The 25,300-nt window shown below is 33.5% G+C and overlaps 2 protein-coding genes across 6 annotated transcripts in view; both read right to left on the minus strand.

The window, feature by feature from the left end:
* Positions 1-8,683: 8,683 nt before the first annotated feature.
* LOC125058836 lies at positions 8,684-17,203 on the minus strand. Of its 3 annotated transcripts, none has more exons than XM_047662980.1 (6): positions 16,920-17,203; positions 15,488-15,967; positions 14,589-14,709; positions 13,204-13,334; positions 10,855-11,041; positions 8,684-9,474 (listed from the first exon to the last, which is right to left on the minus strand). In XM_047662980.1, the coding sequence occupies exons 2-6, from the start codon at positions 15,965-15,967 to the stop codon at positions 9,296-9,298; spliced, it is 1,098 nt and encodes a 365-aa protein (XP_047518936.1). In that variant the 5' UTR covers positions 16,920-17,203; the 3' UTR covers positions 8,684-9,295. The 3 variants fall into 3 exon arrangements, with proteins under 3 accessions (XP_047518936.1, XP_047518937.1, XP_047518938.1); XM_047662981.1 differs by lacking the exon at positions 16,920-17,203 and adding an exon at positions 16,746-16,879; XM_047662982.1 differs by lacking the exon at positions 16,920-17,203 and adding an exon at positions 16,387-16,663.
* Positions 17,204-19,899: 2,696 nt separating this feature from the next.
* The window catches only part of LOC125058436 (protein neuralized), a 40,206-nt gene continuing 34,805 nt past the window's right edge, over positions 19,900-25,300 (minus strand). For all 3 annotated transcript variants that reach the window (XM_047662510.1, XM_047662509.1, XM_047662508.1), the window contains exons 2-4: positions 24,511-24,683; positions 22,580-23,680; positions 19,900-22,009 (exon numbers count right to left, since the gene is read on the minus strand). In XM_047662510.1, coding sequence (XP_047518466.1) covers positions 21,590-22,009; positions 22,580-23,680; positions 24,511-24,683 — 1,694 coding nt within the window. In that variant the 3' untranslated portion in view covers positions 19,900-21,589. The remainder of the gene's footprint in view (positions 22,010-22,579; positions 23,681-24,510; positions 24,684-25,300) is intronic.

Below are 25,300 nucleotides of genomic sequence, written 5' to 3' on the forward strand. Positions count from 1 at the left end.
TTGCATTTAGTGAACGACTGCAGTGTCTTATATTTGTCATTTTAACTAATTTTAATTGTAAGCTTACCAGTTTAAATAAATTTAAATCGTATTGTTTTCTTTTATTTATAACACTTTTCGAATACACTCATCCCTGCTATAACACAGTAAATTGGTTCCGCGTTATAGTAAACGCGTTCTTGGAGCATTCTCGCATAACGCGCTGAATGACACCATTTAACGCGTTTTATACAAATGATTAACGTTTAACTTTTTCGTTAAAGGGAATTTAAAATGAATATAAACGAAACGAAAGCGCACAAATAAATCATTATAAATTTCATATAACGTGTGCAATCCTCGCGTAATATGGTGTTATATCTGTGTTATACAACGGACATATTACAATAACGAAAGAGGAAGACAATTTAGAACGGCTAGACCAGAGGAAACAGCAGGTACAGACAGAAACGGCGGGATTTCGCCAAAAAAAGGCACAGAGATATCTAGAAATAATGAGTTGATAGAAATATAAATGTAAACTATTTTAATTATTATTAAGACGCGTATGTCAAAAACAAATACTTTTGACGTGATAACGTCTTTAAAATCGTTTTAGTCGGGTGACATGTTCAGAAACTTGTGTCACACCAAAACCTCACGAGCGCGATCGCAGGTATAACGAGAGAGAGATGTACCGATCTCCCGTCTCATCTCACTCTAGCGGCATACAAACGAATGGAGATTTTCTCGTGCGGTTAAGTTTTCGTTGAATGTTTAACAGTGAAACAAAATGTGAAGTGCAAGTGAAGTGTTACAACAATTGCAACAAAAAAAGGTGAATAAAATAAAATAGCCTACTTACTAACAATTAACATTCTTGAATAAACTTGTAAAAGTAATGAAAGATGGAAAAAAGACACGTGTAAACAAACGAAATTTAAATTCATTAATTCCTTACTTCCCAAAAACTTATATCACCAATAAGACGTTATCACGTAAACATCTCCATCGTAAACCTACTTTACAAACAACCAATATTATTTTACTTAGGGTAAATACCACTTTCCTCCCAATGTTCACATCAGCGTAAACGCTGGCAATACTAAAATAAAACACACAAATAAAAAAAGAATATATTTACAAATTCTCGGTACAATTCACTCTAAAAATACTGGAGTATTTATACACTTAAAAAGTAACATTTTGGTGGATTCTTAATAATAATTATTGTGATGTATGCCTACGAATATTTTCCGTACACCATAGGGCGGTTACAGACTAGCGTATTTTTCTGCGCGTATACGGATGTTTCAGCATACGCGCTTCAAAAAACCGGACGCGCGTACTGGCATATTTCGGCGTATATCGTTCGAACCGGTTTTTCTGTAATGTTTGTTTTGTTTAATAATCTCTTTATGATCTCTATATGTATGTCATGTTTGCCTATAAGTGCTTGTCACATTAAAAATTGTATTTGGTGTTTGTTTTTACCAATGTCTCAGTGTGCCAAGCGTTGGCAAGCTTTTTTCAATACAAAAACAAAAACAAAACCGGTAGTAGCGTCGTGTCGGTATTAATATGGATTCTGACGAAGACACATTGCTATTTCAGTTACTTATTCGCAGTCGACGGAGAAGACAAAAAAGATGCTGGGTGTCAACGATGGTTGCATCTAGACAGAGAACCGTTCACTTTAATACACTTTACCCAGAATTACGCTATGAGCTTAGAAGCGCGTCAACGCTCGTACGAGTTGCGCGAGCGCCAAAAGGCGCGCCTATACGTGCCTACATGCGCTTCCAAAGACGAGCTTATACGCGCGTAAAAAACGCTAGTGTTTAACCGCCCTTAGTTAATTCCAGCAGCCAAGCAATACTCCAGAGCTGCCTTCAAATATAAATAAAAACGTACTAATATTGATTTACATGTTAAAACAATTTCTGTTTAGGAAATTTTCATTGTTCTGTGAGGTAACCACTTATATAACTCTTAGTTATTAAATTACGCTTTAAATTATTTCAAAAAAGATTACTAGAGTCTGGCTAACGAAAGTAGATACTGGATTTTTCTGCAAACTTTTTATATGACAACACTAAAGTTAGTACGTCAAACTGTCAACTGTCAAGTGTACAAAATGTCTTGATATTTTTTTATTTTAAAAAGGTACATATTAGTTTTAGTTACTTTAGATAATTTATTGTTCTTTTACAGATAGTCTTGAGATTATTAGCCAACGGTTATTTAAGAAAAACAAAAATGAACGTTCATTATTAATTGAACGATATGATATATCTGCATGGAGACATCGCTTTTTGCGTACCATTGCATCGAAACGTGCAGGAGGCAAGCCAATAATCTACTTAGATGAAACTTATGTCCACAAAACCTATTAAAGCCTAAAACTTGCAAGCATCCACTAGTAAAATAAAAATGAATGTCAAAGTATCAAAGTGAGTTGTTCCAACTTTCCTTTTTACTTTAGGGCTGCCATGCTAATATTTTTTTTAATTTGCCGCGCTTTTTCAGTATCAACTTTCATTAGCCAAAGACCTATGACGTATAGAAAAGGAAATTTGCAGCGACCACAGATTGATTCGCTTTCCGAACAGATTACGCGGGAAACATTACAAAAATATATCTAGAATAAGACCATAAACTTTGTTTCGCGCCTTTTCTATCTTTGATAATCAGTGTTGACAAGCGAAATATCTTCAATTTGACACTTGACAACTGAGCGCACGGAATCGAGAAACGAGTTTGAAGTGTCATATGTCAAAAACGTATTCGAATTTGACATATGGTCGCTATTGCTATTCTTCATATGCATATACGTGTCTCTTTTCATCATAGTACAAACACATTTCGACAGAAAGAGACAAACATTAAATGCAATTAGACTGTTTATAAAAAATCTAGTTGCATTCACGTAATTTATAGATAAGGGAGCGTTCAAGTATTACGTCACGCAATTTTTGGAGATTATTGACCCCCCCCCCCATGTAACGCGCCGTAGCGTTTTTCTGTACCCAATAGTAAAACGTTTCGTGACCACCCGGTGACTCTTTATACCTAAAAGTTACCATTATGTGGTGTAATTCAATCCCCTCCCCGCGTCGTAACGTTTTATAAAAGAAACAGCCCCCCCCCCCCCCCCAAATTCGTTACGTAATACTTGAACGATCCCTAAGATGATCAACATTTCTTTTTGAGAAAGGTAAACTTAGAGCAATATTCTGTATGTCAAAATTAAATACATTTTTGACATATAGAAGTGAAACTTAACTAGGTTATCTGTATTTTAACACTTGCACCTTCACGAAATAATATTTACATATACAGAAATTAGTGAATTAATTTGGTACGTTCCCGGTGGTTTGAACGCACTACCTAAAGGTCAAAACTACACATTACTTTTATTATTAAGCTCCGATATGCCAAAACTATACAAACATAAGTACCTAAATTGGATTTATAAATAACACAATTGCCTACTATAAATGGTGGTTTCGTTATTAAATATAAATTATTGTTATATACAAATAGCTCGATACGAATTAGGGAGCGTTCAAGTATTACGTAACGCAATTGACCCCCCCCCCCCCCATGTAACTCGCCGTAACGTTTTTCAGTACCCAAGTATAGTAAAACGTTTCGTGACCACCTAGTGACTCCTTAGTTACTATTATGTGGTGTAAGTCGAAAAAAATATTAACAATAACGCGTAATTTAATCCACGCCCCGCATCGTAACGTTTTACAAAAGGGGACCCCCCCCCCAAATACGTTACGTAATACTTGTACGCTCCCTTAAGGACAATTTTTTGAACCACTGATATGATGATGTTATTCAAATTCGAAATTTAAAAAGAATTCGATAAAAACATGCACAGATTACGGTTAGTTACATTTTTTTGTTTATGGAACTGGCCATTAAGAAAAAAAACTTAATTTCATTTCGCGGTAGGATGACATTTACAGTAGTTGGCCACAGATTAAGGGACGCTGTTATCCTCAGGGACCAACTCCCCGCGTCACTTTACAAATTGCCCCAACGCCCCTTTATCGGGAAATTTACAGACTTTTACGTCTAACGTAACTGCCCATTGCTCAGGCAGTCACATTTGAAAATACAGCCCATAAATACAAGTCCAATTTGGTTCATAAGGGAGCGTTCAAGTATTACGTCACGCAATTTTTGGAGAATATTACAAACCCCCCCCCCCCATGTAACGCGCCGTAACGTTATTCGTGACCACCCAGTGTCTCTTTATACCGAAAAGTTACCATTATGTGGTGTAGTAGTGGAAAGTCGAAAATAATATTAACAATCACGCGTAATTCAATCCCCGCCCCGCATCGTAACGTTTTACAAACCCAAAATGCGTTACGTAATACTAGAACGCTCCCTTATGATCAGCGCTGTGCACGTTTTTGGAACTAAACGTAACCATAGACTACTTTCGTCACTTGCCCCGGCGAACAATATCGTAAAAGTCTGTTTAGAAAATTATTTAGAAAACTTAAAAGAAGGTTATTCTATTATTACTGGGATACTAAGTACACTACAACACTTTTAGTGTAAACAGTTAAAAAATAACTAAATGTACATTACAGTAATGTATCTAATTAGACTCGGAGACCAAAAGCATTTACGATTGTTTCACTGTTTAAACATTATTACGGATGATACAGCAACCGTACATTACGACGGTAATTTTGACGAATTTCTAGAACGTAATTATTACCACGATGAAACAGATATATTACCACTCTTTATTTTTTAAACTGTCGCATTAACTTTTATGATTATTGGGTATAATTACAATTTAAACTAAAACTATATTTATGGTTATTGCGATTTATTTTAGGGGAGGTAAAATTACGTAAACGAGTATTACTAACATTGTGCACAAAATAATTTCCGTATAATAAAGACATCTTTGTGTGTTTTGAAGTTATCCTTCTTTAGGCGCGTTATGAAAAATTGATGAGAGTGAAATTTTACGATGCGCGCGCACATGAGACACAAAGTTGTCAGTGTGATTATAGCGTGCGCGAGCGAGATGGGAATAAGACAATCTACAATTAAAAAGAAATAGAATATGCGTGAAGTTAGCAGCTATGCTAAGAATTTTGAATGACCATAATGACCTTTGTAGTACCAATTAAACAAATAAAGGAGTTTTAATTATTTTTTAAAGAAATTTAGCAACGCTTTTTCACAAAGACCTATTGTTACTTAGTTAAAAGGTTATGAAACATACGTATGTTTATATATAACTACGTAGTTATTAAATTGAATGAATAATATAATAAATAATTATTAATATTAATTAATAATTGAATAATACACTAAATATTATTAAATTATCAACGTTAAATATTTGTTATTAATCATTTAATATTTAAAAAAAAAAAAGAAAGCCAAGGAAGTTTAACTTCTTACGCGCGTACATAAGTACACGCACCCTTTTTTTATCATAAGATGTTAAGCAATAATTCTGAAAATTAGAGTTATAGTACGTATAGTAGTAGTACAAAAGTCAAAAATAAGAAAACATTAAAACCATAATAGTGCTTTACGACTTTGTTCGGGGCAAGCGAAGTGAATACTTTAACAACTACAGTTTTCGACAGTAGATTCCAAAATTTCTGGTGAAAATTAAAAATATCCCCTCCTCAATAAAACAAACTCAATCTAATACATAATACTGTTATATTTTGGTTGTGATGTGCAACTTAAATAAGCCTACGGCCATCCGTCGAATATGGCAACCGGGAATTGCGTTTCAAACAATTGAAAAACCCAAGTTCAATTATAAGAAATTATGCATACTATATCTAGACTTACGGCTACTAAATGCATTAAATTCATACAAAAATACTGATTTATTTTGTACCATTAGATTATATATACAAACAATGAGTATTTAACCGAAAAAATCTGATTGGAATGTAAAGGCACACGCTTCCATAAAAATCTCCCAAAATATATACAATCTACCAAACGTTGGCAACACTAATTACTAAGGCTTCACGTTACGATTGCCAAAAAGCAAGAGGTTTACAATTTTAAGCGTATAATTTCCAATCTAACAAGAATTTTGTAATATACTCCATTACAATAGAATTTATTAATACAATGTAAACTCTTTATAACGATTTTTCAGACATTTCTTTTTCGTTATAGAGAGTTTTCTTTATAGAGAAGGAAGAGAAATAACACAAATTTAACCAATTACAATAACCTATATATCTAATAGATAGGTGACGATGGTGCGTTTAGTAACTGAGACCAAAATTTCTTAAGGTGCGTACAGACTATATAACATAACATGTTATACAACATTGCTTATACAACATGTTTCAGATAATGTGGACACTGAATGTTATATAACATGTTATACAACATTGCTATACAACATGTTTCAGATAATGTGGACACTGAATGTTATATAACATGTTATTGATATGTATGCTAGGACGAACCCAGCATCTACGTTTTCTTGTTTTTCTTTTGTTATTTAAAATGGTTATATAACATTGTTATATTGCATTGTTATTCTAATGTGTACAGTATTGTTTTATGTTATAATGTTGAATAAAAAGGTTACATAATGTGGACGTGTTATAAAACACAAGTTATATAATATGTTACATAGTCTGTACGCACCCTTAGAGACAATTTAATCTAAGAATAATGTCACGTGTGAATGCAATTAACAATAACAAAGGCGAGACGGCTGTCTATGACCTCAGGTTTCTTAGAAATTTCCAAAAAAATTACACTGTACTACGTATATATACCTTCATTAAATAAAATTCTATTGGCATGGAGTATATCATAGACGTACTGAGTAGAAAAACTAGTTTAAATTAATTCAACGTTCAAGTATTACGTATCGAAATTGGAGTGGGGGGAGATTATAGGGGGAGATTCGGAGGTTAGAGGGGAGGGGATGGGGGAAGGGTCTTGTAAAAGGTTACGATACGTAGGTAGTATTATTTTTAATAATATTAACCCGATTACTTTACACCATATTGTGACTTATAGATATAAAATAGTCGTATTTTTAATTAGACGAAGTCAACTGACGTTTACGGTGTTGTCAGTTTTTAATAAAAAAAAGTGTTGTGACAAAGTAAAAACCCCTGAATTAATGATCGGTGATAGCACTAGTCACCACGCCGCGCTTTGTAATAAGCCGTCAAAAAACTGATTATAGTTACATATTACTAGTACCTAACTTATATCAGAGCACTTTTATACAATTTTAAAATAGAAATACAGTAGAACCTCTATAAGTCGAACATCAAGGGAGACGCCAAAAAATTCGAGTTATAGAGTTTTCAACTTATGGAGGATTTCGACTTAGGCGGATTTTGATTCGACATAAAGAGTTTGAGGTTTATTCTTATAAATTTTGATCGTTTTGTATTTTTCTCATGATGTCTGATTCATTTTTTATTATTGTTGAAAGAGTACTCATTGGCAGGCCAAATTGTTCAGCAACATCTTTCTTTTTTTGACAGCTCTTCACAGCTTCGAGCACTTCTAATTTTTCAGCAAGACTCAAAGTTTTTAGTTTACGTTTCACAGCACTCATGTTAACTGTTGTACTAATTGATGTGTATTGCAGTAGAACCAAACTACTTCTGACAGTATTTATGTCGAAAACAAATGACTGGCTTAGCTAAATTTCAAAGGGAATCAAAATTGAACACCTGACACAAAGCAAGCAAACACGTGTTTCCATGAGTCATAAATTTATTATTGTATACTCCTAAAATGTTTTCTAAGAAACAATAGTGTACTCACATTGTCGGCAAGTTCTTAAAGTCGGTAACTTATTTTTGTTCGAACAATAGAGATAATAAATTCCAAATGATCAAGTTGTAAAGGTTGTAAAATAAAACGTTCCTATGTTCGAGATACAGAGGTCAAATTTAATTTTTCGAGTTATAGAGTGAAAATATGTACCAAAATGGCTTGGAGGGACTCGGTGATTATTTCGATTAACAGAGGGTCAAGATTTCAAGTAATGGAGGTTTTGGTGTTTTAAGGGAAGGGAACAAAACATTTTTTCGAGATTTGGAGGTTTTTGACTTATCGAGGTTCGACTTAACGAGGTTCTACTGTAATATTATTTTATACTTTGAAATGATTAACTATTCACACTCATTGTTCATTCATCTGATTGAACAAGAACTGAACGTATCACTATTACTTTAAATATGGCAACATTATTTTACAAAGTGACATTAGCTACTGTCAGTTGGCTTCGTCTAATTAAAAATACGACTATAGGTAGGGTACAAAAAATATTAACAACGGTACATGGGGACAAAAATCTCCAAAAAAATTGCGTTAAATAATACTTGAACGCTTAAAAAATCATACAAAAACCTATAAGGACAAAGATTTACACATTTCATCGTTTTTAAAGAGTATATCGAAATAAAAATTATTATGGTGGTAGGTAAGTAATTCATCGTAAAATTAAAATATATTTAAACTGAATTATGTAATACATAGACTTTCCTCTCATTTCAAATACGTATACGGGAGTCGTACTTAGCTAAGTATCGACTCTGAATAGGACCTTAATGAACAGCGATACAGTCAAACAGTAATGCCAACTCTTACAAAATGTATTAAATATCTATTAAAATCCCCTAAACTATTTGATGTACACTCGGTGAGTGGTAATTTCATATATACATTCAAAAATAGCTGTTATTACGATTTAGGAGTATTATACTTTTTTTTCAGTTATAGCTACGATTGGAGTATATATTTGGTTTAGTTTGTTTGAGTTCTAGGCTTAATATAAATTGTATAGAATCGAGTGTTTTAAAAAAATCGAAAAAATTTGGGGGGAAAACTCCCAAGTTGGCATCACTATAGTCAAATGCATAAAACAAAAAATCTGTAAAATGATACATTGATACTTGTCATTTGACTTTTATTAATTATACATTTTATAAAATGTTAAACTAATGAATTAATAATAATATTAGTTACTTTTAAACCGTCAAAAGCATTTCATTAGCATTTTAAAATAATAAAATGTATACAAAATCCCAAAAACAAGTTTAAAAATAATTGTTGTCTAAAATTTTCAATAATTCATTCAGATAGGGTATTTTTTGTTGACATACATACAAATAACACATAATATAGCTAATCACTTAATAGCGAAAATACTAAAGTATACGTGAAAAAAAATTTGTTTAAGAACTTATATAAAATATATAACTAGACAAATTATATAAAATGTATAACTAAAATTTTTATAACACAACTTATACACTTAGCTGTTCGGTTGATAATCCGCCCATGTGCCGAACCAGTTATAATTAAACATGGCGGCGTAGGGATGTTTTCTTTTCTTGTGAAGTCTTAGGGATTCTTCTGACGCATACCAGTACTGTGGGAATTTATCGAAAGGATATTTCACCGGTTCTTTGACGAAGGGCTCGGATGTTTCATCTGTAACGATAATAAAGAAAAATATATAAAAAAACTTTAGAGGTGTCAAGGGACACCCGGATGGAACGAAATTCCTTTCGATTAATTTATATGTTAATTGGTATCATAACAGTATGATAGATTTTCTCGACACCAATCTTACGACGAAAAAAAAAAGCCAACATCACGAGGTGTTCCCAGGCGGTCACCCATCCAAGTACTGACCTCGCCCGACGTTGCTTAACTTCGGTGATCGGACGAGAACCGGTGTATTACAATAGCAAATAGCAAAAAAGTGTCGTGACAACTTTTCGTAACAATTTTTTCCGTCTAGCCCCCTTTCACAACGCGCGATAAGGAACTTCGTTCCAATAATATAGAACAGTAATATAATAGCTACATATCAGTCAACATTTCGTCTTTCTGTCAAGTGTCAGACTTCATAGATAACATTGGCAGCTCTTTAAAAAAGAACTCAGTTCTAGAGTAGAATGTAGAACTGGGTCACAAATTTCTGTATATATATTGATGCATTTTAATTTAAAAACTTGTATATTTTAATGTTATGAATTTGTTTAACGCATTTGTTGCTGTAATTATACATAAATAAAAATAAGGTAAATGTATGATCAAAATTTATTTATTCATAATGGTAAACTTATGAACTTATTAAAAAAAACGTGTGGCACTCCGGGACTGCCGCGGTAAAGCTATTGCATAATTTTTTGTTCAACTTATGCAATTATAATTATTTATTTATGCAGTTTTTTTTTTTCTTTGATATTAATTCAAGTTTCTTCTTTGATAAATTAATTCAATCTACCACTCTACCAGACTCAGACTAACACGCCTATATAGTCTGTCTCACTCTAACGCGCACCGGCTGCACCGATCTCGTCAGAGAGATGTGAATACGCAGTATGCGTTCCGTCCCGCTCTAACGCGCAAGGTTTTTTTCGTTACGGAATTTCTGGATTCGGTAGCTTAAAATAAGATTATAAACAAAATGGCAGACTGTTCTTTGAATAACTTTGATCATATTAAAGATGTTATCATCAAATGATTTCAATCAGTTTTTGCCGCTATGTGAAACCAGCTACTGAAGTATTTCCGAAAACCTTCTGGCAATGAATGTCCATGGGCGGCGATATCACTTAATATCAGGTGTGCCTCCTGCTTATGATGTTTTTTTATATATATAAAAAAAACATCTATAATGAATTTGACAGCATTAAATCCAAATGTACCTCTAAAACTAGCAATCTATGTTTTATAATCCAAAAAAATAAATAAAAGTTAGTCGTAAGTAAGTAAGTAAGTCGTTATACCTACAAATACTTTTTAACACAATAACCGGGGAATTATGTCAAGACACAATTTTTTTTTTTTAATATTACTTACTTGGTGGTAAACAATAGAGACAGAATATCCTATGTTTCCTGCTGGCGTGTGTTTCCAAATGTTTCTTGTGCTGCTTCCGCCGCAGCGACACGTGGGGACAACAAGGGCACGGTATGGCGAGGTCTTTTGGCACCGAGCCGTGTCGCTCTGCCGCGTGACTGACCAGAGTCGATGCCACTCGGTAGCCCTGGAAATTTGTATAATCCTTTATTACATAGACATATCATTTATTACAAACAAAAACACACACACACATAAACACACAAAATAACAATAATTAAAGAATTTTTTTTTTCCTTTTCCCATTCGATTCGTTTCAAGTGTGTAAGTATTACGTAACGTACTATTTTGGGGGGGGGGGGGGGGGCGTCCTTTTGTAAAACATTAAGATGAGGGGCGGGGATTGAATTACGCGTTATTGTTAATATTATTTTCGACTTTCCAGTACACCACGTAATGGTAACTTTTAGGTATAAAGAGTCACTAGGTGGTCACGAAACGTTTTACTATACTTGTGTACAGAAAAACGTTACGGCGCGTTACATGGGAGGGGGGGGGGGTCAATAATCTCCAAAAATTGCGTTACGTAATACTTGAACGCTCCCTAATGTGTGTGTGTTGTGGTTGTAATTGGCCCTGGCTCAGCATTATGCTGTGGAGCAGACTGTTCCACTGCGCTGGTCATTCTGCCAGAGACCACAGCAGCTAGTTTGCGCCTCAGTAGCAAAAAAACAAAAAATATGTAAATACTTAGTAGAAAATAATAATAATAATAATATTAGTAAAAGTTAGCAGTATAAGTAATGAAGTCTTGTGTAATGTTGTGTGAAATAAATTAAATTAAAAGTTAACATAACACCATTGATATACAAAAAACCCAAGATGCACAGTCTCGAATAAAAGTAACGCTCGAAAGTGTCCCGAAACACTATTTCTGTCCCTTTCTATAACAGTATATGTTACAAGCATATATTATTGCAAAATCAACCTTACGCGAATTGCTTAAAGTTGTTATTACAACGCAGTGTATACGTACTTAAAGCAATAAAATTTTACGACCGACCGTGGTCGGTAGGACAAGGTATTGAGTGGAGTCGAACATGACTTTTTTATTTACAACTATTTAACATAATTTTTAATTTATCCGACTTTTCGGGTGCTTTACAGCGTGCGTGGTCACGGTGACTGAAGACACCGGTGTTGTTAGGTGTTGGATGTTAAATAGTTGTAAATTTATAATAATACATAACTTTAATCCGGTTAAAAAGTTTTTTCTTTAAATTAAAAAAAAATGTTAAATTGGCTACCTCCTGACCTACACTTTATATAGCGTAAATATATTTGTCAAAAACTGCACACAAAAAAGTTCAAAAGTACATAAATTTATTTATAAAAAAAACACAAATAAATAACATCGACTCCACTTATTAGACGCGAGACTATTTGAAATGAGCGCACAATTTAGAATGTTGCGCTCATTTTTTGAGGACGTTTTTTTGACGTTGAGTGTGCATCTTGGGTTTTTTGTATATCAATGCATAACACATAATTGTCAAGAATTAGATAAATTATTTTGGGCGGATTAAAAACTAGATTTCGTAGGATTTTTGTTGAGTTAATAGATTAATACAGTGTAAAGTCCCTAGATTTAACCACAAACTCCCTAAAGCGTCGAAATTTTCTACGCTTGTCTTAGGGCAAGATCTATAGAGCGCACTTAGACTTCGCTCAAACTTTGCTTAGTGTACACTAAGCATAAACTATGATTTAGTATTTATAGACATAAAAATAGACAGAAAATTACAAAATACAAATTGATGTTTCATTTCATGCAATACTTTTTTTTGTCCTTTAAAAAAGTAAAGAATAACAACTATTTAAACGTCTAAAACGCTACACATCTATCTTCTATTTATTGGTTTGGTTATATTTTGAATTTTAAGATCATTTTAAATCATTTCATTGAATTCAAATCCTATTTTTCCCAAAGTGTATGGAACTCCAGTATAAGATGGCATCACCATTAATTAAAAACCGACAAAAATAAAAAGTCAAGTAAAAGATATGATGGTAAAGCAAACTTTGGGCCATTATTTTTGTTAAACTTATAGTCAAAGTTTTTGGTAAGTCGTCGATTTCGTGGACTTGAGATTAGGCTAAGCTAACACTCAGAGAGATTCGCAAACTTTAATTTAATTATTATTTAATTTATTAAATTACTATTATTATTTAATTAACTCAAAAGGTTTAGTTCTCTTTTGGCATCTTATTCCTGGTGTGTCAAGAAGTTTGATTGCCTCACCATTCACATGTCTAATGATAATGTATAAACAATGTTAGTATAAATACCTTAAAACAGTGTTCACAGCGGTAAGGAAAGTTCTTCCACTTGGGATTCTTTTTCCGACTGAATGTCATACGATAAGGTTCAGTTGGGAACCAGTCTTCGGGATCCAAGTAGAGTTCTACTAACTCTACACCTGTAATAATTGCCTTTTATTATACTTTCATACATTAAGGTACCCTTGTAACTTGTTTTATATAATGTTAGTTTTAAGTATTTTTATACACTGATTTTTAATTCCGTAGAATTCTGACATTTCATAAGTGTTGCTACTAAATAAGTTCTCCACAGAAAAAGGGACAGATTTGACTTATTTGAGGGCAATAAAAAAATGCTACATATTTTTTATGTTTTACCTGCAAATACGTAAATCTTAATATTTACTTACTCAATTGACCTAATACAAAAATAAGAAATAAAAAAATAAAATAAAAAAAATAAAATTTTATCTTTACTTGTGCGTTTTTTACTGTTTGTGATGAAAAGGGACGTAATTATCTTATATTATATTATCTAATAAATAAAATGTATATATAGACTGATATGTTCAGACTTGTATTGAAATTGAAAAATGTTTCCGGCCAAAAAGGTTTGCCACCTCTGACATGTCAAAAAATGACAGCTGTCAGACTTCTACGGAATTAAAGTCAGAGTATAAGAACCTTCATCTATGTGACATACTACAAAGATGCAAGGACCGAAGTAGGTATCTAATAGCCACTTCGTCCTTGTATCTTTAACCTTTTGTGTATCATTTTGTCTAGCTTATAAGCCTTACATATAAAAACCACTGAGAATAAAATAAAAAAACGTTGGTGCACTATGCTCAGTTCTACTGCATGGATCATAGATCTCCCCGAGGAAAGGTCATATTACAGCTTTATCATACAAAAGTTTACTGCATTTTGTTATGCATTTGAAAGAATAAAGAAATAATTTATGATAAGTCAGGCACAGAAGACTAAACACTTCCCTGAAGATAAATTAACATTGCAATAGGTGCAGACATATGTCTTTCCCCATTAAGGGAGCGTTCAAGTATTACGACACGCAATTTTTGACCACCCCCCCCCATGTAACGCGCCGTAACGTTTTTCTACAATACTGTACCCAAGTATAGTAAAACGTTTCGTGACCACCTAGTGACTCTTTACAACTAAAAGTTACCATTATGTGGTGTAAAGTACTGGAAAGACGAAAATAATATTAACAATAACGCGTAATTCAATCCCCGCCCCGTAACGTTTTACAAAAAATCCCCTCCAAAATTCGTTACGTAATACTTGAACGCTCCCTAATTAGTAACAATACTTTACATTTGCTAATTGTAATACTCTACCGCAGCCAAAAGCCCTAAGAATAATTCTTAAGAGTCATAATCTCGAATTACCTGGTGGTAAATTAATAGGTTCACTTATAACTGGTGGGGCAACTTCTGGGATTGGCTCGACTGTTGTCATCGTTGTGTTGTTTGTTGCTAGAAGACTTGTCAGTATTTTGTTTTTTGTTTGCTGTAAATTAAGGTAATTTTATTGAAATGGCTTACCATGACTTGCATAATATTAGCTATAATACATGAACTAATTAATTGCAGTTAGTACTGTATGGATAAAATCTAGAGGCGAGTCTCTGATACAAACTGAGACATACTTAGCATTATCAAGTCTTACTAATGTCTACCTAAATGACATTGTTTGAAAATATAAAAGAGATGCACATCTTTTAAAAAAAACAAGCCAATAGTTTGCAGATCAGAAAATCTTTTTGCAGGTCAACCGGAATGAGTTCATGGTACAAAAAATTAATCTGACAAGCCAGGTGTAAGTTATTTAGTAGCTAATATCAATTCTCTAAAACCTGAATTGAGTGAGATTTCTATAATTTTCTTTACCTTCTGCAGGAATTGCAATATACTGTAGAGAGTAGTAAATTAATATAAAAAAAATACAGTGGAATCTCTAACTCGAACCTCATTAAGTCGTAATCCTCAGTAAGTCAAAAAAGTTGCCATTCCCTTCCGCTGAGCCACTAAACATACGGTATCTTTAGACTTTGTAACTTGAATGATGACTTTGTAATGCATGAATACATTCTTTGTAAACAATCGAAAAATAATACACTTAGAAATCGCACCTCTGTTAGTCGAAATTTCAGCAGTTAAATCATATGTATCTCCAAGTTCTTGTTGAGGCGATCTCGTTAACTCAATTTTTTGCATTTCCCTTGACATTCGAGTTATAGAGATTCCACTGTATTAACTTTGGCATCGATAAAAGACAATTAACATACCTGTAACACGGTGCCATTAGTAAAACTCTGAGACAGTTCCTTTGGCTTCCGTTTATATCCTTTAGGTGGTCCTCTCTTCTTTGCTACTTCACCATTCTTTTTATATCTCACTACCTCTCCATCAGTCTTAGGCACCGGAGTTATCATCAACTTTGAAGGCAAAGAATATCTGCTTTGCAATGACTTCACTACATTATTAACATTAGCAGCTAAGTCTAATGGATTTGCTAAATTTAATGGGTTGTTAACAAACTTAGGTAGTGAATTAGAGAGAGTATTTGATGGTATAGGATAAATCGATAGTGATTTTGGTGTATTAAAGGTGGGTATCTGGTATACTTTAAGGTTAAGTTCCGAGTCATATTTAAGTCTTTTAGCGGATGGTTCATCATCACTTGAGTCTGTGAGGTTGTGACTTTCCAGAGGATCTTTTTCATTAAATGGATCCGAATGTAACTCTTTCTCTTGTAAGCAGAACATCTGGAATGAGATTTAATTTATGAAAAATTTGTCAAATTGTCTAGGCAAAGAAAAGTATGTCAAAGGTTTAGTTTGTCAAACACTTGTTTTTTAATAAGTTATTTAAGTATTTACTAAAGCAGGATGATTTGATTGATTGATAATGTAAGACAAATACAGATATATACAGAAATAGAAAACACCATTAAAATAATCAGTATTCTTCTTCTTTTTGTCATATTTATACTTCCCTTTATTGATAATATACAATATTAACAGTTTCAAAACTCTATTAATTAAGTTGATACTAATCAATATTAATAACAAATTGTGACTGAAATTAAAGAATAACATACACACATTCTCAATGTTTTTAATATAATTTTTGAGACCCACATACACTTAATACATAAGTTATAACTTAAACCCCTAAGGCTTACTTTAAGGAAGTTGGAAACCCAATCCAAGTTACAAAATACACGTTTTTCTTATATATACTTTAATGTTAAAATTCAAAAGGTATGAATGAATGTAGAAAAAGTTCCTTTCAAATTGTTCGCGTAAGTATATTGGCGATTAGTGATTACTTCAAGCTTTCGGCGTTAAATACTGATGTATAATGAATTTTTATCAATGTCAATCAGAAACTGACATTTTATTATGAAAGTACATAAAAATAACTGTAAATAATGAGTCAAACATTCCGTCACACGAGTAGTAAGGCGACTAACAACTTTTATTAACAATAGATATTAACTAGGACATTTACATAAGAATACAGTTAAAAATGTATACGTACCTTTTAGATTAAGATCAATAATGCCGAATAAATAAAGAAATGGTATCAAAATGGCGTTTATATTAAAACAGATACCTATAATTAACTCGTGAAATACAACACATGCTAATAAAACTTGGGTACCTAGAGAACGAATTAAATTAATTCTATAATATTTATGAATGAAAAACTTACCTTGAGTCATATAATTTGACGGTGGTTGGAATATAATTCCAAACTTAACAATATTTTGCACTATTTCATTCGATTTGTAATGTTTATTGTTAGAAATAAAAGCGAAAAATAAAGGTTATACGCTTAATAATAACAAAAGTACCCCATTATTCATCTGTGATCTGTTCTGACGCTTAGCAGTGTTATCACTCATATTTCCTTAATCTGCAACATATGGTGAATATTTATAACCACAGAATTAAAAACACGATTTTTTTATAGTTTAAAGTTTTATAATGAGTAATCTATACCATATCACTTTTAAATATATTTTAAAAGGAAAATAAAGTATCCGCTAACACAACTTTACCACGGTTTCATACTACTGTCGTCAGTGGTCACACTGCCATGACGCTTGTAAAAAAAGTTCTACCGTTACGTTCAGAAACTGACATGAGCGTTGCTTTTTATAGGGTCGTGTGTACCTAAAATATATAAAGTAATTTTAATGTGTTCCGGTGACTTGTGGTCATCAAAATATATATCGATTATATTATCAAATATTTATAACGAATTTTCGCAAATTTTTAATTAGCGTCACTTCATAATAGCTTTAAGTATTTATCTTAAACTACGATTCACATTTATAACGAATATAAATGACAGACACATAATGGGGCATCCACACGCTGGCTGTTTGTCACAAACACCGCAAACAGCAAACGAAGTCCCAAACACCAACCACAATCACCCAACACAAACAGCCATCCACATGCTTGGCGAACGTTCATAACATTCCGAATCGGCAAACATGGCGGACGACGAGCTCGTGGCAGCTATTACTTGCGGGTTGACATATTTTTATTATAAATTAAAGCAAGAGAAAGAAAAAAGGAAAAAGAGAAGAAAGCAAAGACGATGGTGGATGATTAAAATACATAGAAATCGTACAAGGTACTGCTTTAGACTTTATTATTTGGGCTTTAATTGAAAAAGTGTAGCAAGTAAATACGTCCGCCTCCCGCAAGCTCGCGCGCATACTGATCGCTGCCAAACAGTGTGACCAGATTTTAATTGACGAATCTACTGCTTGGGGAAGTTAAAAACTACTGAATTCTACCGAAAGGAACGAGAAATTCTATTATATTTTTTTGCTGTTGTGTTACAACGTAAAACATGAATGTTTTCTTGATAAAACGATAGAATAGTAAAAATAAGAATTTAATTTAAAAGAAACCAAGTTTTTTTTAAATTAAATTCTTAATAAAAATATAATTAAACAAAAATGTATAAAATGATACTTAAAGTAAAGATTTTTCGTCTTTATGTTGGGTAAAATTGTCATAAAGCATTTTTGAGTCCATTGACTTGAACATACTTCTGTCAGGTCTATTGACTGAAGCGGAGTAGTTTTTATATAATTTATCTTCATAAAGCAGCTCAAAATGGAACTCAGCATGTTTTGTATGTCTGTTTCAATTTTATGTATAAGGGCCTGATCACTTTGAAAAATAACGTAAAATTTTGTAGCATAACCAACTTTGAATAAGGGATCTTCCTCCTATTCATTGCGATATCCTTGTGTATATTTATGTTTCATTTTAAACTCGATTATATAAATTCTCAATAAAGGAATTCCCACATCACACTCTATGCTCACGGCACGAATGTTAACGAAAAGAATAAACATTCAATAGTTATAATCCAATCGATGAAAGAGGAATACCTCGCTTTTATTCGATATGCCAAAAAATGTACTAGAACAACTGAAAAGCGTGAATTCTACTAAAATATACCAAATAATTTTTACATACTAAATTCTGTTGACAATACCTCAAAATCTACCAAAAAAGTAGAAATCTACTAAATCTGGTCACACTGCTGCCAAACGTGTGGATACGTAGCAAACTGTTTGCCAAACATCCTTTGATCTGGCAACTAAAACCGACACCGATGCCGAACACTGCCCAACACAAACACAAACAGGCAAACAACGACAAACACCCATCCACACGTCCGTGTTTGCTGTTTGCTGTTGGCTGTTTGCCATTGTTTGTCAAGCGTGTGGATGGGGCTTCACATATTTGTTATATACAAACTCAAAAAGGTAAAGACAAATCGTTTTAAATAATATAAGTTTTGTGTCTTTGTTTTGCTCCATCTAGTTTATATAAAAAGTTATAGAGGGCGTTAAAACAATTTTAATTCTAAATTCATTTTTATTGTAAAAAACAGATGGCGCTAAAATAAATCATGATTTTTGTTTTTATAACTTCTGAGGTCACTTATAATGTTAAGTAATATTATAAGTCACCTCAGTACAATTTATCTTACAATTAAAAAAAAATTGCTTCAACAGGAGCCACTTAACACACTCTAAAGATTATAATTATTAACTTTATTTATTTAACTATTGTTTACTATGAAAACAACAGAGGGCGCTCAAAGTCCCAAAAAATTAGGCTAAATTAAAAGTTTTAATGACTAAAAAACTATGAAATTAAATAAGGGTGAGGTTAATTATTTCATCACAGCACGTAATGCACTTCCGGTAGCTACATTCCATTCTTATTTATTCCGTAGCTTCCATTTAAATATGTTTATTTTCTATCTATTCATCTATTTAATTTTTATTTTAGATTTCTGTATACCACCATACCTCACATCTATTTTGTTCTCTAGATTAACTCTCAGTTATATTAGGCAATGTCTTATAATTTGGACTTGAGTTTGTAAAAAAATATTTCCTTTTATGTAATATTTGTTTATTGTTTTATGTTCAATTGAGTATACGTAATTAGCTTTTATGTATTGTGTTAATATTAATATAAGTGTAGTAATATAATATACCACTCTCGTGCATCAAAAATACTTAGCAAAATGCTAATACAACAGATAAACCACTCAGCTCAGTATTTCTACTATAATTTAATTTCATGAGAATTGGAATGGAGTCACACCTCATATTTTTAATTCAAAAGGTTTGTATAAAAACAATAAATAATTTTGATAACCATTTTATTTGTAAACTTAATCTAAATGCCAACATTGAAATCAAATGAAAATTTTGAAAGAAAAAAAATAAATTACTAACGACTAGATGACAACGCTATACAGTGACCGTTAAAAAATAAAACTTATCACAAACTTGGTACCTTTACGGTCTTAACATATTTTTGAGGCTTATTTAAGAGTAAGACCTAGTACCTGCCTACAATTAATTGCAATTAAGGATATTCCATCTAGGTTTTACAATAACCTGTTACACAAAAATACATGTTTGAAAGTTAATTTTACAGTCGTAAAAATATCTGATCTATTTGAAATATATGTTCTTGAGTGTGTTAAAATGTAATTATACATTTCTAAATACATATTAAAATTAATTAGCTTCAATTATCAGTAAATATCCTGCCCTTAATATCTCATAAATTAATATTTAAAATGTCACATTAACAAAAATAATTTGGTTTAAAATCATTACTGGTCACATTATTTTGGTAAAGTACACATTGAATACAGACATTTGGAGTTGAATGTCAAAATGGCCGTACCCAATAACTAATATAATCTTACACTATCAATAAATAATAAAGTCAAATCCGAGATACATTTAACATACTGGCTGTTTTAAAAATAGGAATGATTATAGAAGGAAACAAAAAGAATTGAAAAGAGAGCGAACTTCAAAACACTATCTGAAAGTTATAGGAAAAATATTTATTCATTAACATTTCATAAGCATAATTGTACCGTTTAAAAAAAAGTACTCTTTCTCTTTTCACCATATCGTAAACACAGTTTCACAGAAAGAGACAAATAGAGTGATTCGGTTTAAAGAGTGCAATTAGACTTATTTAATACAAATAAGAGGACTGTTTTGATGATACATTTTTCAATTAAAATAATAATAATGCAATTTTTTTATATAATTATGTTGTATAGTGTTGTGGATACTGCTGAACACAATAAGCATTAAATGATATGCCTAAAAACTTGAGCAAAAAGGAATGGTTAATATCAATTCCTTATTTATCAATGGACTGAAATTCCTGTAACACGACTGTTGATTTTTCTAAACAATACGGCAAAATTTAGCTATGGTAACCGAAAATTTTTAGAAGCACCACCACTCTTCACTGCACGGATATTTTAAATTCAAATTTGTAGCTAATACGAAAAATATATCAAATTTAAAAACAAACATCAATCAGTGATTTCTACGAGGAACTCCTAGAAATTCGGTGAAGTTTAGGCGCGAACTGGCAAAATCGAATATGACAGTTGACAATTCCCGCTTAAAATTGTCTCTATAGCTTTATTGTATAGTAGAAAATCGTATAATAAATGCAATATCACGAATGAGGACGTCGATGTTGCGGCCTATATGCCCTACGTTTAGTACATCCTAGGAACCCTATTTGCCTAGCATAGCTAACTCTCATAGAAGTTTAAAACCTCGAGTATACCTTAAAACCTAGTGCAATTAAACATTTCACAGAATTTTTATTTCATTATCAAATTGTGCTTTATTGTGTCAAGCTGTCATAGATTAAATATTATAGTAATACTCCATTTATGTGTCCTAAATCTAAATTACTCAAATATATTACAATCTGTCATGGTTTATATACAAAACCTCGTTTTTGGCATTCGAGATTGACAGTGAGAACTGTCAAACGACCATAGACTCACGACTTGTAAGTGCGTATGACATCTTTGATCTGTGCTCTACAGAGGGGGCACTGACCGCCCCCTTTGCCCCTCCATTGTTGCACCGCACATCTATAGCACATACACATATGTCCACACATATATAGAACACTATCGATTGGGTTTTCGTAGCAGATTGTGCACTCTGTACCAGTGAGGCCCTCTCCGATGACTGAGTATATTGGTTGGTGGGAAGTGGATGGTCGGCTAGTTGATGGACCATTTTGATATCGGTCCAATCTTATTTCTGTGTGACCGTTTGGTAGGCGGACTTGTTCATTAGAGTTGTTTTGGCTTGTGGAGCAGACTTCTCTTGGACGTTGGTATGATGAGCATGTCTGAGATTGAGATGCTATTGGCAGACTTGTGACACACACTTGGGACGATGATTGGATTGGCTGTAAAGAAAATTATCTTATTAGACATACAGTATGTAACAGTTTATTATATCTTTAGGAGTACACATTATCTACAATGAATAAAGATTGGGAGACCCTTAGGTCAGCCATTTTCTAGAAAACTATTTTTAAACTGTAAATATTAAATTCGGTAAAAAAAAAAATCTATACACATGTTAGAAGTGATACTTCTTTGGCGTAACAAAATTAAAGGTTTTCGCCTTATTCTACATTTGTAGAAAAAAACTACACTAACAATAGAAGAAAATTGACATCATTTTTTCCCTAACGCGCCAAAAGAAGTATAACTTCAAAAAAAACTAAAATGTTGACTATACGTAGCTAACTTCAGGGTGTCGGATTTTTTGTGACTGTGTGCGTGCGCATCGTAAAAATTTACTCTTATAATTTTTCCCTAAACTTCTAAAAAACTAAAATGTTGACTATAGCTAACTTCAGGGTGTCGGTTTTTTGTGACGGCGTGCGCGCGCATCGTAAAAATTTACTCTCATAATTTTTCCCTAACGCGCCAAAAGAAGTATAACTTCAAAAGTTAATTGAAAAACTCACCTCAATGTAATGCGCGCTGGCCAAGGTCATGCCCTGCTGATGGTTGACAGCATTCTGAGCTCCATTTTGAGGTGGAAGACTGACAACCAGCACAGTCCCGCCGTTGGAACCTGCAATTGGGGCTGCAGAACGCGTCAGCACACGCAACTGCTGCGGCGGCGTCTGCGCTTGCATCACTTGTGACGTCAGCATCCTGACTTTCTGAGTCGCGCCATATATATCCACAAACGCCCACAACTTCAACGTATGATCCACGTGCATCACTGTTATAGGCGCCGATCCATTAACACCAATTCGAACCTCTCCATCAAACGTGAGAGTGACAGCCAGCTCGTCACCCCTTCTCAGATCGTTTGCCGCATCCCTTCTAACCACCCAGTACTCCGGCCGATCCAAAAGCTGTTCAGCATCATCCGGCAAGTCGCAAGTCCTGAGTGTAGCTGGATCGCATGACGTCAGGCCAATAGCTAAACTCCCAGAATACTCTGCGTCTGTAGATAGAATTTGCACGATGATCGTTTGGCCTGGTCGCATCGGGCGAGCTGTGAACACGTAACCCTGGCAGAACTCGGACGGGACACGGGCAGCGATTCCCCTGTCATTGACGAACTGGACATTTCTGCCTGTCATTCTATGAAGGTTTAGGGGCGCCAGGGGGTTCTTGTATCTTGGTATTGGCAATGGTTCCTCCACTGATAACGATCGCATGCTGCCGATCAACCTGTCTTCCACAACGGGTGAGACGTGTGTGGCTTGGGGCATTCTCGGATCTACGTATTGTACGGCTGTGCAGTTGCCGTAAACATCTACCAGAGACCATAGAGGGCTTCGGGTGTCCACGTTGGAGAAAAAGCAGCCCTTGTCTTCGCCGTTGATTCCGAAATGAACGTCGCCATTGGACGTGACATAGTAATGTAATAGGTTGTCTTTATCGTAGAACCTCTCCCCTAGAGCCTTTGCCCAACTGCCTGGTTTGTTGGTGAGGTCCGGACAAGCGTATTTTGGTATCGGATGAGGCAATGTTTCTGGATTGTGGGAGGTGAAGCCAAATCTGATGACGCCACTCCAACTGTCCGATACCTCGATGAATCGAATGCAAATCTGAAAAAAATAATTTAATTAGTTAGCTACAAACTAAGACTTCAAAATCACCCCAATCAGCTAACACGTTAGTAGAGTAGCGCCTAACACGTCAATAAGCTCTCAACGTATCTACTTATAGTCGCAAAGACTGATTGTATGATTAATATTTAAAAAAAAAAGTTAGTGTGGAGTTAATGTAAAATTAGTATTATGTATTTCTTTATTGACGTTCATAAATGTACATTGTGTTAGGGAGCGTTCAAGTATTACGTCACGCAATTTTTGGAGATTATTGACACCCCCCCCCCCATTATTTAATGCGCCGTAAGGTTTTCCTGTACCCAAGTATAGTAAAACGTTTCGTGACCACCTAGTGACTCTTTATATCTAAAAGTGTAAAAGTACTGGAAAGTTTCAAATAATTTAACAATAACGGCTTAATTTAATCCCCGCCCCGCATCGTAACGTTGTACAAAAGGAACCCCCCTCCCCCAATATTCGTTACGTAATACTTAAACACTTCCTTACCTAAATGAAAAAAAATATATAATAACGATAACAATGATAGTAATAATTCTATTCCAATTAATGAAATTCTGTAATAATCTTAGTACTACATATGTAGTAGTACAGTAATAAGTTAAAATGAAATAATTGTATTTGTATTCGTGTCTATCATAATAAAAGCCTTTTGTTAAACTTTATCTAATTTAACTTTATTTAACCAATTTTTTGTAGTTGCATATAGTAGATAATTTTTCGAAAAATAAGGTCATAAAGAAGTTTCACTTCTTACGTGTGTACACCTAGTACACGCACACATTTTTTTTTCTAACAAGATGCATTACCTTTTCATTAACTCGCACAGGTCTGGCACTAAACGCGACGCCCTTGCAGAATGATTCGACACGCCGAGCAATACTTCCATCTCTGGAGATGCGAATGTTCTCACCATGAACAGAATGGAAGGTCAGCGGTGGTAGATTGTTCGGCGTACCACCAGTACACGTAGTCCGGGGAGCTGTAACAAAAGAAAATAAGTTAGTGAGTTCATTTATCTATACTAATATTATAAAGAGGAAAGGTTTGATTTTTTGTTTGTTTGAAATGAATAGGCTCCGAAACTACTGGACCGATTTCAAAAATTATTTCACCGTTGGCAAGCTACACTATTCCCGAGTGACATAGGCTATGTTTCATTTTCAAAAAAATTAGGGATGCTTACTAAAACTTGAATAATCTAACCCAAGGTGTAAAAAAATAAACAAAAAACTTCCTTCAATCCCGTGCGAAAACTATTATGTATTTCAATTTTTCAGGACACATCACTATCTATAAAAAATATCACGACAGCATGTCTCTATCTTTTATAGTTACGTCACAATAAGCGTCCTTTTATTATTATTTTTTTATTAAAATACCACCGCTAGAAAAGGCTATTCGTACCAAGGTATTGATCCTTATCAAAATAAATACCAACGTTTCACATAAGCTACAATTTAATGGCATAACATAACATAACCACCAAAAGAGCATGGTGGATTGGTGTTGTCCTGCCTTTTCTCTTGAATAGTTTACTACTATGTAATATAACAAAAACCTTAGCCACAGCAACGCTTGGCCGGTCTGCTAGTTTGC

The sequence above is a fragment of the Pieris napi genome, chromosome 18 (genome assembly GCF_905475465.1).
Source record: "Pieris napi chromosome 18, ilPieNapi1.2, whole genome shotgun sequence".
NCBI classification, from domain to species: Eukaryota; Metazoa; Arthropoda; class Insecta; order Lepidoptera; family Pieridae; genus Pieris; species Pieris napi.

Bases quoted from the DNA above. Each gene is read 5' to 3' on its own strand.
- LOC125058836 (XM_047662980.1), bottom strand. From the start codon at position 15,967: ATGTTCTGCTTACAAGAGAAAGAGTTACATTCGGATCCATTTAATGAA. The intron at 14,710-15,487 runs GTATGTTAATTG...CTTAATTTACAG, and splicing joins CTAATGGCACCGTGTTACAG to CAAACAAAAAACAAAATACT. The intron at 9,475-10,854 runs GTAAGTAATATT...TTATCGTTACAG, and splicing joins TCTCTATTGTTTACCACCAA to ATGAAACATCCGAGCCCTTC.